Below are 16709 nucleotides of genomic sequence, written 5' to 3'. Positions count from 1 at the left end.
CACTTTAGGTACAGCCGGCTCTACGTTCACTATCAGCATACTGCTGCCAAAGAAATATTCCAATCCGCTCATCTGCCCCAATTTCTATGATCTTCTTAGAGTAAAAATAGATCAGCCGATCGCTTTGTTGATTTTTTATAAGGAAACGTCAGAGTTAACGGTTCCTTACACAGTCAATACACCAATCACTCCGACACATCCCGATTTTGTTATAAGCAAAATGTAGGTTTCATTTAAGAACCGGAGACATGTGAAAGTGACAAAAGCAATAAACTGTTGTGCAACCTTAATGAGGCCAATTTTTCAGCAGATTCACTCTTCCGTTTCACTGCAGTGTGCATATCAGATGAACCCACTGCAGAGATGGAGATCTCTGAACTCCTGACAAGGCTAAAGGGTGAACCATCAATATGTTGCAGCCCCTGATTCACCAATACTGCACTTCAACCAAGGTGGCTGTCCGGCCAGCTACCCTGTGAATCAGCACAGAGGCGCTCTGCTCCCTGTCTGTCCTTGTTTAGCTCAGTGTTTTCTAGCTGGCCTGTCTGTCTAGTGGGGCAAACATTGTCTTGTTGGGAGACAGGGATGCTCAATAAGTGATGAGCCGAGGAGAACTGCTGCACACCTGAGCGGGGGACAGGAGCTGACTCGCCTCGTCTAAAGTGGAGGAAGAGAAAAAACTACAGACGTTGAAAAGAGCTAGACATGAAGGGAAAGGGAAGACAGAGGCCACTGGGCCAGACATATTAACAGCCAATTTACACCGACGGCCTCCAGCCTCGTGTTTATCCCCCTAAAATGACTCAGTGGTTTCAGGCATACTGATAGAAATTCTAGTGGGAGCATGAGCGCATATGACACCCACTGATACTCTGGAAAAGACAGGCAGCGACACACAGGCATGAGTTCAACAGACATTCCTCATACACTGGCACCTTTCAATTACACCCCAAGAAGGCATCATTTAGCCTCTGAGGTATGCTAGTCTGTTATAAAGTGGTTATGAAGCTGGATTAATAAAACCACTTCGACATGTTGATCTCTGGTAACTTTCAGCAGGAAAGACTGAAGCCATTCCTCCTATGAAAACGATATTAAAACGCACGCTAACACTGAATTAGATCTGTTGTCACACCAACACTTCACCCCACCGCTTGACTCACAACTATGCTATCTGTTCTTGTACTTCCTTTTGCTGCCGTGGCACTTCAACTTCCCGGCATGGGATCAATAAAGTTTATCTTATCTTAACTTCCTCTTTACAAGACCCGGTCACGTGGTCTCATTGTCAAATCCACAGAAAACAAATCTGGACAAGTCATCCATTCAATCAACACTACTGCTGAAAAGATTCATCAAAAGAACAGAAAAATGGTTGATTCTTTTTAGTCATTTATCCCATAAATGACTGCAGATGATTATAAATTCAAGGAGCGGTTTGATTATATATTTTGTTAACATACATCGATTCATAATATAAAAATGTGTGTTGTCAAAAATATCAGAGTATCGATACTGAAACGGTTTCATGCTCATTTTCCACAGTATTGATACACAGGTATCAGCTGCGCTTTCTGCTCTCTCTTCTCTCCGACAGGGAGTTGACACACACACACACACACACCGCTATTCATTGACCATTATTATTATTATCATTATTATTATTAATCCAAATTTAAAATGGTATGCCCTCAATGTTGTGTCAATTGGTCCCTGTGGAATCGAATATCAATATTTTTCACGGTATTGTATCAAAAATAGAAATTCCAGTATTGTGACACTGACAACACTATAACATACTTGTTTTGTGGCTTTTAGTCAACTTAACAACTGAAACACATCAATTTAGGCTTGTGACGTGTGAGTATTTAGATTGTTTGACATTTTGCAAACTAAACGATGGAGTAGCTTATAGGAAATCGTTTATTTCTAGCCCTAATTAACACTGACTTCCTAACGACAAAAATAGCCTCCTTAAAAGAACAGGTCCAAATGTCACCCACAAAGATGTGCAAGACAAGTTGCATCATTATCACATAAACAGACAACCATGAAAAAAGGCCCTTTGATAGTCAGTGGAAGACAGAGTGCACAGTCCCAAGCTTCCTCGCTTTAAGAGTCTTTGTTCTATTATTGTGTGCTTTGAAGAGTAGCAGTCTCTCTGCAGAGTGGCTGTGTGTGACTGCATCCTGGCTGCTATAAAAAGGCCACTCCTGCCCCGACATCGGAGAGAACAGAGCTGTGCAGACACTGAGTGGTGCTGCACTTAGTAGGTCTGTCTGTCTGTCTGTCTGTGTACGAACTTCTAACTGAGGACGGTTACTTTTGAGGTGTTCAAGCAGCCAGGAATTGAACATTGAACATGTGTTTCATTCCCAAAAGCTTGAACCTTCGATGTGTCCTTGCTCACTGCAACGGTGTGAGGAGGACGTTGGGTCTGGGGACATCAGAGGAAACTAGGAAAGTTATGCCAGTAGTTTTACATTTATGAAGTGACCATCCAACAGAGGACACATAATAGGAGTGAGAAACAAAGCCAACTGCAGGTAGACTAGGGCTGACCCGAATGCTTCGAAGCTTCGACCGTTGCCATAGTAATCAACCTCCAAATCAGTATTTGAATGCTTCGGGGGGTTTTTTTTTTTAAATATAAAAGTATGTTATAATAATGTTTAAACCCAAAATATCCCATGAAATCATGAATAATCCAACAACGTTATTCATATTCCACATTATTATTAGTCACGGATATCGCTGTTAGTTGTGTGTACAGGTGCATGTGTGTGTGTACAGTAGTGCGGCAAGGGCGCTGTCCCAGGCACTGAAACGGAGGAGATGGAGACACACAGACAGAAGAACATGTCAGCCTGCTGTGCCGCGCTGTGAGGCGAAGCTTCAAAATACCTTCGACTAACACACAAAGAAAGACGTAAAGCTAAACCGTGTGTGGGTGCTTTCTTGATTGCCATGTAAAACACATTGAGTATTGAAAAAAAGCCCTATATGAATAAAATGCATTATTATAATGATAATGATAATGATGATATTATGCACACCACCAAGTAGGCATCCTGTCATCACCATTACTACAGGCCCAGATCAGCCACTAAGAGACCCTGCCTAAAGGGAGACAGCTGGGAGAACGGAGGCAGACCATCAAGGGCACGGAGGAGAGAGATAGATGGAGAGATTTACTGTAGATCTGCACTGTTCTCCATGACTAACACAGAAGATAACGATATCAATCCATAGCTTGAGTGAAGAAAGGAGGTTGAACACGATTCAACCGTTACACAAGGAATAGTGGGCCTTTCCGGTGATCGCAGAATAGGGCAATTTAGTAACAGGAGAGACTTCAGAGACCAGGTCCAAAGCACACTTAACACACTAACTGGAGCACACGGATTTAAGGCAATCAACTTTATTAGAAGACTAACGTTTCGACGCCAACTGCGTCTTCATCAGAGTCAAACCGATCTGAGAATCACATCCTCTTAAATAACCTCCCTTAGTTGGGAACTGATTCAGCATAGGCTGGAAAAATGGGGAGGGAACAATAAGCTGCATATATGTGACATACATCCATGTACATATGTCAAACATTATTTTGTAAGAATAATAATAAATACCACATATCACAACGGTAAAGGTAAATACATCCAAATATCATAAGCATCTTAAATACCACATACAGATTGTGCGCTCTATTGTGCTTTGGACCCGGTCTCTGAAGTCTGTTCTGTATCAATGCATATCCATTTGCTCTGAGGCAGGAACATGGGTGATGGGGAGGTACTGCCACATCTCTTGTTTTGTGAGTGCCTTTCTATACATGACTACTATAACCCACATTATATTCATGTAATACATGAGTCACCTCATGCATTCACTGATCACGTGAGAGAGGCTATTAAAATATAATCATTTTAAACTTTGATGTTTGCATGACAGAAGGTGACTTTGAATAATTCACATACATTTTCCCACAGGATCAAGCTGTGTGCAGTCAGTTTGCTGAGTGTGTTGTAACAGTAGACGTTATCAGACAGAGAGGATGTAAGTGAGCATGTGAAAACCACTAGGCATTGTAATGTGAGCCTGTGGTGGTGGTGGCTGCCATAGTGAGTTAATGGTGTGGAATTGCTAACTCAATCTCCTGAGGCAGGAATCACTGTTTACCAAACCAAGTAGCATCACACTGTAGAGGGGCCTTAGAGAGAGGGGAACATAGCTAGCTAACCTCTCCAGTCATGACCCATGACTTGTCTTCCTCTTTTTCAAAAACATTGTTCCTCCTTTGGGGAACATTACGATACGACGTGATAATACTTTATGTCAGACAGGTCTGAAATTTGTTTTGCATCACAGCAGCTTCATTTGCAACATCACAAAAAGGACCAAGACAAGAAACAAGGATACGACTGTTTGTAACTTTTTACAGGTATAAATCTACTGGGTCGGTTTCCCATGCTCGCTCGAATATGCATGCTCGCGTGTGGCTACACTGTTCAGACTCCCTGTGGACACGTACCATCAGACTCCAACACAAACTACACGGAAGCACTAAAACCTCTTGGTTGTATCAAGTGAAGCCCGTCTTGCAAAACAGTGTTGGCCGCGGTCGTAGTACGCGGGGGAGACCGTAGCTTTGGTCTCCAGGGCCGGAGTCTCTGCTCTTATGCCTGCTTGCCTTCACTCACACACACACCATGCTTGTTCTGGCTCCACATCACGTTCATGCGCGCACATTACACACTGCAGAAGACTTCGTAGCTCTGAGAATATCTAGTGAATGTACAGTGGATGTTTGTGCAGAAATAAATGCTGCAGCTTTTCCAGACCAACAGAGGTTTCCCGTGTCTTGTGAAGTGACGGGGCTCCGCAGAGAGAAACGTTATCGTCTTCGACCGGGAGCCGGTGTCTCCCTCCGGCCGCAGTCGGAGACGATAACGTTTCTCTTCCTGCTTCAGCCCCGGAGGCTGAAGCAGACTTTCGTTGAATTAACGGCCACAGGTGTCGCTGTTAACAAGCAATTCTGATTCTTACAAACAGTCCCTTTAATGCAGTAAAAACTAAAGAGTTTTAGTCTTTTCATCACTTCATGTGTACTTTATATTTTGGTAGATAAATGTTACTGTGTGTGTGTGTGTGTCTATGTATTGTACACAATATGTATTTACTGTAATTACTTTGATATTTATACAGGTCACACACATATGCTCCAACATATCTGTGTCAAATCAGAGCAGTTTAATCATCTAGACACAGCCTCATGTCATGTATACACAGACAAGTGAACCCTCATAGAGTAAAATGGATGAGAAAGGTTGGTTGGCATGCCTCTTTAAATATCACTATGTATTTACTGTAATCACTTTGATATGTATACAGGTCACACACATTATGCTCCAACATACTGCTATATCAGAGCAGTTTAATCATCTATACACAGCCTCATGTCATGTATACAGACACAAATGAACCCTCATAGAGTAAAATGGATGAGAAAGGTTGGTTGGCATGGCTATTTCCGCTAACGTTGTCAAACTAGCATGAACTCAGCTACTCCTTTATTGTCACCCAACACCTCCTCTCTTTATGTTATTATTATTATTATGAACTTACCTGAATGCTGTGTGAAGATATTGATCCCTGGGTCTGGCACCACGTTGACTGCAGCGGTCCTGCCCGGCGGTGTCCCGGTGGTGCCGCCGCTGCTGCTTCCCGGTTCTCTGGGTCTCCTCCCGCCGCCGCTCCCCCGGTCCCGGTTCCCCTTCCCTTGGTGCGGTGTGGACGCGTGGTGAGGCTGCGGTGGCTGCTGCTGCTGCTGCAGTCCGGTCGATGTGCTCTCACCGACGCGGCCTACCTGCTGTCCCATCTCCCGGTACGCTTTTGGGACCGAAGTGAGCACAAACCCCCCTCCTCTTGAGCACCTCTTGGTTCACATTCCCCCCAAAAAGAAGCTGGAGCCTGGAACCGAGTAGTCTTCCTCTAAATCCTCTTCCTCTTCTTCACCGTTAGCTCACTTAGCTCGCTCGGCTAGCCTGTGGAGCTAACAGCTATCAACTGAAACCCACCCACTCCTCCTCTTCTCTCTCTCTCTCTGCCTTCTAACAATAAAATCACAACCCAGGCGCGTGACAGGGATTGTCTTTATTCCTGGTGATCCAGATGGTATCCGAGCAGGTATTAACGGCACCGGACGGAGAGAGATTCGGTTAAAATGTGGAGCTTTTTGTCAGAAACCGTTTAGCCGTTGGTCGTCCGGCTGCTACGCGCCCCCTCTGACGCCGCCATCTTTACCGCAGAATAAGAAGATGTGTTGCACAAGGCGGCGGCGGCGGCGGCGGCGGGGGGGCTCAGCCGGGATCCTGCTGCTGCTGCTGCTGCTGCTGCTGTCACACCGGGATCCGGCAGCACCGACACACAACCGGGTCACAACAGATCCAGAGAGTCCGGTTCCAGAGGGAGGGGAGGGGGTCCTGACGTGGGCTGACTGATCACGAAGTCCTCGAGAGAGGAAAGCTTAAAACATCAGCTTTTGTTGTCAAGCCAACGCAGAGTGATGATACACAATCATGAGTGGTTCAGTAGATGTGAAATGATCTGCACTATAGTAAAAATGTAACTAATATATAATATGCACAGTCAAATTGAAACTGCTGTTGTTGAAATTGTTTTTTTTTGTTGTTTTTTTTCTTCTTCTTCTTTTAGGTATTTATTTATTTTGTCTTTTATTGTATTTGTTTTCTTTGTTAGATATGTGAAATACATGAAATGTCATGTCTCTCTTTCTTTGAAATTCTGACTAAACATTTCATTGTTTTCGTTGTTAGTCTGTCTGTATGTGTATATATGTCTATATGTAAAATTCAATAAAAATATTGTTTAAAAAAACAACAACAAAAACTAAGATAATATGCCCTGTATAGGTATGCAATTGTTATAATAATATAAATCTACAGAAATGTATGAAAGTCATTAATAAAAAATATACCATCTCTGCAGATGCCAAACAATTGATCAGTAATATAAGTGCAAAACATACTAATAAATACAATATTTTTCTTTATATTTTTTTTGTATTCTACATGTTCGAAATACATTTTGAAATGAAATGAAATAAATAAAGACTGTTTCAATAATATTTAATTGGCACATTGACCATTATATACAACATTTCTTATTTACAACCCATTCATAAAAGATACAGTTGAATAAAAGAGGTAAAGGAAACATACTTCATTTTTGTTTTATTCTTAACAGTTCTTCGTTGATGCGTCTTTAAAGAATATATCAGACATACAACATACTGATTCATAAAATTGTCACCCGACAATGAGCCATTCAAAAAAAAAAGATCACAATGAACACAAATATGACAGTATAACCAGGCTGCTCCCAAAAATAAATATCTCATTTCAATAAACAGCATTTCTGCAGGTTGGCTCTTTTCGCAACTATAAATATTATCTCATGAGTTACTTAGTAGTAAGTACCACAGGGAAATCCAATATTTCTGCTATTATCTGTACATGATTAAAAAAAAAATAAGTTGCTGGTACTTGTGTTTATTATTACAAAATGTGTAAGGGACTCTGAAGGAAGCATCTCCTGCTCCTCTTGACCACAAATCACAGCCAGTAAAAGCTTTTAATACAGTGCCACCTTGTGGTCATACAGGTTTTGGAAGTACTGCGTTTTTCATTGCTGGTTTTTACTTTGTATTGTGCATCGCATTATTTCACAAGTGTAAATACAGTCTCCCTGCATTGAAATATATATATGTCAGGACTGGCAACTTTAACTTTGTGATTTCCTCAAAATAATACAAATGTGTAAACACATTATTTCAAGACACCACAGGAAATAAAAGCACACATGAGCATATAAATTCCTTTCTTCCATTAGTTTGACATGGAAATAAATGTTCTGTAAAATGTATACTTTGATTTAAACAACAAAACTGTCTTGTACTCGGAATCTGACAAAGCAATCTGTAGCCCTTAGTGCTAGTTAAGTATCATCAATGTTATAACATTCAAGCAGCCAGCTGCAATAGTTACAGTAGTAAGTTATTTCACCTTCACATAACTCTCAACATTGGTCATGAACAAACTAAAACATCCTTTAGGTTCACAGGAAACGTTCTGTGATGCTAGTCAATATTCAAACCATCAAGAATACATTCAGCAGTCAGACTATATTAACTCCATACAGCATAAATGTCATCTGTATTTTATTTAACATTTTGTTTTCTGAAGTTCAGTGAGATGATTTGTTTTTATTTTATAGTTTCAGATTTACTATAAAATAATTTCTCAACTATATCAGCATGTCAAATGCCACCTTCATTTTTCTCTTTGACTGCAATCTTTAAACTATAATACAGAGGCCACAGTTCCTCATAGACTTATACAAAACATCAAACAGTGGCCGTTTTTCAAAATAAATCTTATTGGCAGTGAAAATAAATAACATCGAAAGGCTTTCCAAACACACTGAATGTTATCTATAATAGAGTGGTGGTTGCAAACTTTGTTAAATATTAACCACCACTGCATACGTGAATGATGTTTGTATAGTGCTGAAATTATCATGTTTGCCTCTATCATACTGGCACAAGGAGTGGTTTCACAGTCGATCAAGGCAAAAGTAAAGGGAGTACATCTGAAAAATAAATAGTACATAAAAATAAAAAAAGTTCTAAAAGAGTAATTTTGTTGGGTTTGTGTTTGAAAACATAAGTAAGTAAGGCATCACTGTGACTTTGCTGTTGGAGTAAAGAACATTTTGGCAGATCTCTTACATACACATTCATACACAGACTTGGTAATGACCTTAGTGCAAGAAAATAAAACAAACTTGAAAGACCAGAAGTTATGACAGTAACAGAAAGGCTGGTCAAATTTATGCTGATCAGTGATGATCCCCGGCAGTAGTCCAAACTTAGATCACAGCCTATCTGAGTCCGCCATCGGGCCTCTCTCACAGCTCCAGGAGCGAGGCTTCAGTGACTCAAGGAATGAAGGCTGAAATGAAAAAAACACATGAAGCTAAATTTGTGTCTATGCTTAAAGCTGCAGTAGGTAGAATTGGAGCAAATATGATCAAAAAAATGTTTCTCATTACAAGTTGTTTCTGAAAACATTTGAGGCGAAAAATAGGCATTACAGCAGCACAATACTGATTCATATTTCATCAGCGCTGCCTAGTTTGACTGTTTGATCGGAGTTTGCGAGTGATTTGCAGCTGCCTCCATTGAATGAACAGCCAATATGAACGCTCTCTCTCTGAAATGACCTGTGATTGGCCAAAGTCTCCTGTCACGGGCTAGATTTTTAAAGCCTGAAAACAAAGTGATGAGGAGGTGCAGAAGTCTAGTTTTCTCTCAGAGCACTTGAATATGCTGAAAGGTTATTATGGGGATTTTTGTCCAATGATGCCAAAAACATTCTGCCTACCGCAGGTTTAAGGCTGGCAAAGCAAAAACTAACTTTCAGCTGAATTACTAGAGCATATCAGTGGTTAGAGGGAAACACAAAGCAATGACGCAGCTGTTACCTCCTTCAGGGGGCAGTAGCGCTGGGCATACCACTCCTGGGAGTACAGACAGATAATGACTCCCTGACCCAGGAAGAGGGACGTCCACATGATTATGTTCCAGATGGGACCTTTCCTTTGGTCGTGCAGAATGAAGTTGAACATCACTGTGAGAGGGTGAAAAATTAGAGACGAGGGTGAAGAGTGACATAACTTGACCATGTTTTTGACAGAATAATAATATTTATTAGATTTAGCTGAATTTTGTCTGGCTGACTGCAATAAAAACAGAGTGGTGTGAGAATAGCTTTTTTCTCTTACTTCCAAAGCACATAAAGAGGCAGAAGAGCACAGGATAGAAGAAACCAAAACAGATTGCAAGAATGTACTCGTGGGCCACTGCAGACAATGTAAACACAAACAGCATGGCTACTGCTCTGAAACGCTTCCCAGACATCTGGAATGACAACGGTGGAGAGAGGCGACAAGTCAAAACAACAGTTGCATACAAATTTAATTTGATCCATGCATTTTTACATTAGAAATAAATAGGAAAATGTGTTTCAGACAGTTAGAAATGACTTTTCGGATGTTATAATTCCCTTTATCATTGCAAAATAGTCAATAAAATCCCTATAAACCTGACCTAACACTGCTGCTCTTTTAGAAAAATATAACAAAACAACTCACCCACAGGAAGTCCCGGTACACATAGTAGTACAGCCAGTCATGGACCACGACATTCCAAGTGCGATAGTAATTAGCAAAAGAGGTTGAGTTCCACCAATCCTGTGATGTGTAATCAAAATGAATTAAGTCAAGCATAAAGTACAACATAGGAACATAATTAAATGTTATTGTTGCTTGCAGTGACAGGAGAAGTACCTTGTAAAACATCCTGTCAGCAAAGCGGAGCATCTCAGCAAAAGCATTAAGCCAACAGTGGAGGAAGGAAAAGAACCCCAGGAAGAGAATTAACACTCCTGAAAATGAAAAAAAAAAACACATTTTAACTACATCATTTTACTACTGAGTGAGACTAAGGGCGCTTTCACAAGCGCTTTTCACAGTGCACAAATTAAATCAGAATCAGTTTTATTTCGCCAAGTATATACATATATGGAATTAGATTTTTTTTTGCAGCTCTCTCAATGTAGTTGCACAGAATACAAAATAATGGAATAAAAGAATACAATAATAAAAATAGAGTGTCTATATACAAGTCGAGTGTTCTGGATGTTGTAAACAATACCAAAAGTGCAAAGAAATAAATACTGGATGGATATACATGGACTGGATGATTATGTACAGTATGTACATGTGGAGATGTCTATATACTGTATGTACAGAGACAGGTATGTAAATATTACAATATGTACATAAAGTGTCAGCTGATATGTACATATTACAAAAAAATGTGCAATAAAGACTGTAAATTATAATCTCAAAATGTGTATTAAAGACTAAGAATTATGATCTATAACGGCAGCAGCGGACCTAATAAAAGCAATAATTTGCTGATGGGTCTGTACGAAGGATCAAATTTATCCTTTTCATCTCGAGAGCTGCCACTTCTATGTAGGGAATCGTGATATATTGCTGCCAAAGTTTTTTCACTTTGGCACTGATCTACTGTGCATGAATCCCTTCTTCTTAAGTTTATCTTGAATTACTTTGTAAACGTCACTGTTTTTGTGGACTTTATTTAGCATAGTCTGTATGTTCTCTTCGGCCCAGATATCAAGCATGTGCAGGTCAGTCCTCTCCCACTCATGTTAACCTGTCGTTTACCTGTGTGTCCATTTCAACAAATGCCCACACAGGCTGCCTGCGTTTTGATCCGCTTGAAAATAGTCCGAGGCCACTTCTCGCAAGCGATCTTGTACCGGTTGTTTTGGTACTCACCAGAGTACAATTACTGTGTTGACAACTGCCCAAACGAACCGCACCAGAGTTCGACTAAAGCTGACTAAATGTTGGCTTGTGAAAGCGCCCTAAGGGGTGTATGAAAGGGTATTTGTTGATAAGGGTCCATAAACTAGTAGCTGATCTTACCTGGCAGGATGGAGTTAAAGACGCAGAGGACCATGGCCCTCAGGTCAAAGAGCTGGAGGCGGATGCTGCGGAACTGAGGGATGCACAGCCGCACAAACACGTAATAGGCATAAAACATACAGCCTAGTACCTGTGGGGTGGAAATGGAAGAAACTGTCAGAAAAATCAGCCAATTAGACTGTTATCTGGTCATTAAATGGGTATTATCAGTGTTTATAAGCCTCATAGATGTGGGTCAGTATGGCCCTGCTACACCCAATAGTAGGTTTTGTCATCCATTCACAAGGGTGATCACCAAAAAAAGGAATAAAAGAACACGACAGCAACCTCTAGCGACTGTAGCAATTATGACAGGAGCAAAAGCAGAAGTGAGGCACTGTAGTATAGACAGTGTGAAACTCCATATAGGGTGGAGGTCAGTGACAGGGTTTTCACCCAAGAGGCTGGAGTTCCCGTGTGAAACCAATGATGTGTAGTTGCTTTGTGTTCGCGATTGTTAAGATTCACTTTTGAAACTTAGTTATTTTAAGCCAAAACACAATGTTTTTTTTCTAAACTTAACTAAGTGGTTTTGTTGCTTAAACCTAAAGAAGCTTTTATTTGTTTTCAAAACATAACATTTCATGCAGTTTTCTAACGTGTTAAGTTTTGCTTTCACTTTTACAATGTAGTAGGCGTAGTAGGCCCCTACAGACCCACATCTATGATGCTTATAGTGAGCATTAACACACATTTAATGGCAAGATAACAGTCAAATTGAGTGATAAAATGGTCTAATATCCTTTGCTAGCAATTTTAAATAAAGTCAGCCTTAAAATATGAAAGAGGTTGGTACCTGAAGGAACTTTGTGGCCACATAGCCCCATCTGATCACTGGGTTCCTGCATTAAGTGAGAAACAAGGTTTTACCAAACACATGAGCTACTGTATAGGAAAAAAAACTAAAACAATGAGAGGGTCGGTTTACCTGGGGTACTTGTCTCTGTAGATGAGTGTGGGTGCAAACAGAAAGTAGATATACTGAGAGACCTGAGGGACCATTGGACCTGGGCCTATAGATGAAAGGAGAGACTGCTTAAGGACATAACCAAAAGGGAACACAGTGGATAGGAGGAACTGTACATGGATACACAGGGAAAAAAAGAAGGAAGTGACATACTGTTTTTTTCTTTAGCCCAGGTCAGGACTCTTGGTACATTCTCCCTGACAAAGGAGTGGACTTTCATCATTAGACGAACCTGGAATTAGACAAACAATAAAAAGTGACACAGCAGCTATTACAACCTTGTCCACGGAGTCAATTCAAGAGGGAAGGTTGGATTTACATATATTCCAAAAGGCATTTGAACATGCTTTACATAAGGATGTGGTCCACATTGGTCATCTACCTGTTCCGGGATGATGATGAAGCAGGACGCAGGTGGAAATCTGTTGGTCACCACCACGTATGTAGGCAGGAATCCCAAACACAGAGCCTGGTAGAGCAGGAATAGAGAGCCAAACAGCAAGCTGCACAACCTGGGGTGACTGTAAGACCCAGACTGGGTCTGTGACCACAGGTGGAACAGGGTGTAGGGAACAACCAACACGGACAGGAACATGCAGATCCACGTGCACACCACCAGAGGGAACTGTCCAAACGCGTAGACCAGCAGGTCAAAGTGCAGCACCGCTCTGAGGTAAAAAGAGATAAAGAAGAGAGGGCAGATTATTTTACCAAGATCAAAAGTGATAGCGATTAAAGGAATTCAATACTTCAAGAAAAGCTTAATAAAATCATAAGGCATTTTACATACATTACCTGCCTTCATCAATGAAATCTACCACCAGTGTACTGAGGATAAAGAGAATGAGCAGGGCAATAAACATGTGGTAGATAGTCCTGATGTGGTTCACCTCAAACAGCTCACTGCAGAAAAACAGACAGCAGGCGGTTAGAATCTGTGCAGCTACACTGATGTCGATAACCATCTTCAGGCAGCAGAAATCTCAATGAAATGCACTGTGATAAACAAATGTAATACAATATCTTTCATTCTCTTACATCTTTCAGATCAATGTGTCAACTTACTCTAAGAGGGACCTGCGACTGAGAAACTGCTTGCCCTGGCCATGAGGAGGCCGGAAATTCCTAAAGGAAAACAGAGTGACATCAGTGACCAGCAAATTGTTGGAGAAAAAGTGTGTGTATGACCAAGAGAGAAATGGTTAGTTTGTCCATATGTGCTAAAACCCCACTTATCTGGTATTTATCTGGTATTACACTTAAACAGATATTGATTTTTTTTAGGTGGCTAAAATATGTTTGTATCAGTGTATGTATCTCATACAACCCCACCACTTCAAAACACCCGAACTATCCCTTTAAAACAGAATTTGCCTTGACAGGCTAGTACTGTTGAAAGGCAGCACCTGAGTTTGCTCCTCTCCTTGTCCGACAGCGGCGGTGAGAAGACAGCGGATACGGGTGCAGGCTCCAGGCTGGCCGACTCCTCGATGAGACTGTCCATGAAGTCATTGACCTGGCTGTCAAACTGGTGCATCAGGTCGCTCTTCAGGTGCTGAGCAGAAGAAGCAGGAAGAGTTATCATTCATACTCAATAAAATAAAAACAAACAAATATTTCAATAACTGTGGAATGTTTTGGTGTTAAAAGATGACAAGATTTGTGGTTACAGTTACATCGCTTTTCATTTTTTCAACACAGCTCAAGAGAGAAGAGACATGGTTTGAAAAAATTATTTTCTCAAGTTACCTTGAACGCACTGAAACACTAATATCAGCAGTCGCTTTGAATAAGAGCATTAGTTAAATAGGTAAAATGTGAATGTAGAAATGTTGAGCACATTTCCTAAAGGTGGAATTTTGTCTGAACATTTAGAAGAAAAACGTAAAAAATTGTCATGACAAATTTGATTTTGATGTACTAATTCATTTTCATATCAGCTGCCATTCTGTTCTTTCTTCTTTACTCAACACACCACCTGCTTAAAGGACCAGTGTGTAGGATTTAGTAGCATATTGCAGTGAGGATGCAACCAACAGAAAACCCATTCGCACATAAATAATCCAAATAATTTAAGTAAGTGCTAAAAGACTATGACTGATGGGAATAAACTGTACAAACTAAACAAAAATGTACAGTACTTTTGACTGGCGGTGTGTCAATCTAAGATAAATTACTGATTGACGGCAGGATGAGATAATAAACTTTCAAGATCACTTGTTCTAAGTGTCCTAATCCAACATGCAGGTTGAGCCTTTTCTTCACCTAAACTACTGACTTACTAACCTCTGCTTTCCTTTTCAGCTCTAGCTTTTTGCTGATCACATGTTCCACTTCAATTTTTCCTGAAATTGCAAAGAGAACACACAAATTGAAGCTTATAAAATAAAACACTGTCAACATGCTGCTTTGTAATCGTCCCAACATATCATTATAAAGCTAAGTGCTTTGGACGCACCCAAATTATCAACAGAGCCAAAAGAGTTGCCAGGTTACCTGGTAAATGTAAACATCAATTCACGCCATGTCAAATATTTTCATAAATGAACAGATAATCTACAAATTGGCTCTGTGGGGCATTTGAGGACACAGCGTGTAAAAGAAATCACTCTATTTTTTTGCTCACATAAAATTAAAGTCTGTGTCCAATAACACATGCTGCCACATACAAAAGGCTTTCTATTTCGAGATTGACATTTTCAACAGTGATTGGAATATTTGTTGCTAATAGTTGAGTACTGTAGATTTGAGTCATCGTGTTGTGAAAGTGGAGCCGCCTCGGAAATAGCAGAAGTCAACTAACATCCTTCTGCAAAATCCAAAAGAAGGATGTCATCTATTTGACTGCTTGTGGTTAAGGTTAATACAGGTTATTAGACTTGACAGCTGGCTGATGACAAACAAGTTTAGTCAGTTAAGCATCAGTAGCCTCCACCCATCTGTCAACAAACAAATCAATTATATTGTATTATCACAACTTTTTTTCACCTGTAATGCCTATTTCTCCCCTCAAATGTTTTCAGAAACATCTTGTAGTGAACTGTTTAGCTGTAAAACTAGAAAGTTTGTGACAAGCAGCCATGTTGAGATCAGTTGAGGAAATACCAAGCACTGCCCACCAGCCGGAGCACAGCAAACGTCCTCCTTTTTTCGGTTGAACAGTACACCACAAGATGTTTCTGAAAACATTTGAGGCAAGCAATAGACATTACAGTAACAGAATATTGGTTCATATTTGATCAGCGTTGCCTAGTTTGACCGTTTGATCGGAGTTTGAGAGTGATTGACAGCTGCCTCCGCTGAATGAACAGCCAATAGGAACGCTCTCTCTCTCTCTCTCTGAAATGACCTGTGATTGGCCAAAGTCTCCCGTCAAGGGCTAGATTCTTTTAAAGCCTGAAAACAGAGCCATGAGGAGTTGCAGAAGTTTTCTCTCAGATCACTTAAATCACAATATGCTGAAAGGTTATTATGTAATTTTTTCCCAGTGATGCCAAAAACATTCTGCCTACTGCAGGTTTAAGGTTGTCCAAAGATAAGATAAGATAAGATAAGATGAACCTTTATTAATCCCTGGAGGGAAATTCAGGTGTCAAAGCAGCAACATCAGCAAACAGTGAAACACAGGAGAGGTAAAGGTATACACAAATTATAAAAACAATAATAGAGATATAAAAGATACAGAGTGAAAGGGTGAACATAGTGTATACAGTCCCTCAATAAATAAATGTAGTATGTACAATAAATAAATGTAATATGTACATATGTGCAGTTTATAAAGTGGAATATAGGATGTATAGTGTAAAGTAAGTGTAAAGTGCGCTAGTGGTTAGAGACCAAGATGGTTGCAGATAGTGCAGTGTGTTCAAAGTTCTGAAAGACATGTCAGACAGCAGTGGTGATTATCATGGTTAACCACACTAACTGTACCACAGGTCACATTATTTAACTTAAGAGGAAACACATGACACGACTTCAGTGACTAACACATCCAGGGAAATTTACTGGAATTAAAAAAGGGAGGCTCAACATGCACAATGCATCACACAATTCACTGTAACAATAGACCCTGCTGATGCTGCTGCTGATGATGATGATGATGATG

At 40.4% G+C, this 16709-nt stretch overlaps 2 protein-coding genes across 7 annotated transcripts in view; both read right to left on the bottom strand.

The window, feature by feature from the left end:
- abl2 (c-abl oncogene 2, non-receptor tyrosine kinase) overlaps positions 1–6524 on the bottom strand; it is a 29657-nt gene extending 23133 nt beyond the window's left edge. The window contains exon 1 of one of the 3 annotated variants that reach the window (XM_037769659.1): positions 5626–6524. In XM_037769659.1, the coding sequence (XP_037625587.1) occupies positions 5626–5878 (253 nt within the window). In that variant the 5' untranslated portion in view covers positions 5879–6524. The remainder of the gene's footprint in view (positions 1–5625) is intronic. The other 2 variants (XM_037769657.1, XM_037769660.1) reach the window with 2 other exon arrangements.
- A 609-nt stretch (positions 6525–7133) lies between these two features.
- The window catches only part of soat1 (sterol O-acyltransferase 1), an 11043-nt gene continuing 1467 nt past the window's right edge, over positions 7134–16709 (bottom strand). For all 4 annotated transcript variants that reach the window (XM_037769665.1, XM_037769663.1, XM_037769664.1 and 1 more), the window contains 14 exons: positions 14891–14949; positions 14011–14159; positions 13670–13729; positions 13400–13507; positions 12987–13272; positions 12758–12836; positions 12566–12650; positions 12434–12479; positions 11599–11728; positions 10429–10526; positions 10234–10332; positions 9865–10000; positions 9565–9710; positions 7134–9032 (listed from right to left, as the gene is read on the bottom strand). In XM_037769665.1, the coding sequence (XP_037625593.1) occupies positions 8955–9032; positions 9565–9710; positions 9865–10000; positions 10234–10332; positions 10429–10526; positions 11599–11728; positions 12434–12479; positions 12566–12650; positions 12758–12836; positions 12987–13272; positions 13400–13507; positions 13670–13729; positions 14011–14159; positions 14891–14949 (1559 nt within the window). In that variant the 3' untranslated portion in view covers positions 7134–8954. The remainder of the gene's footprint in view (positions 9033–9564; positions 9711–9864; positions 10001–10233; positions 10333–10428; positions 10527–11598; positions 11729–12433; positions 12480–12565; positions 12651–12757; positions 12837–12986; positions 13273–13399; positions 13508–13669; positions 13730–14010; positions 14160–14890; positions 14950–16709) is intronic.

This window comes from Sebastes umbrosus, chromosome 5 (assembly GCF_015220745.1).
Source record: "Sebastes umbrosus isolate fSebUmb1 chromosome 5, fSebUmb1.pri, whole genome shotgun sequence".
NCBI classification, from domain to species: Eukaryota; Metazoa; Chordata; class Actinopteri; order Perciformes; family Sebastidae; genus Sebastes; species Sebastes umbrosus.
Note: the sequence above shows the minus strand (reverse complement) of the source record. Positions and strands in the feature narration are given on the sequence as shown.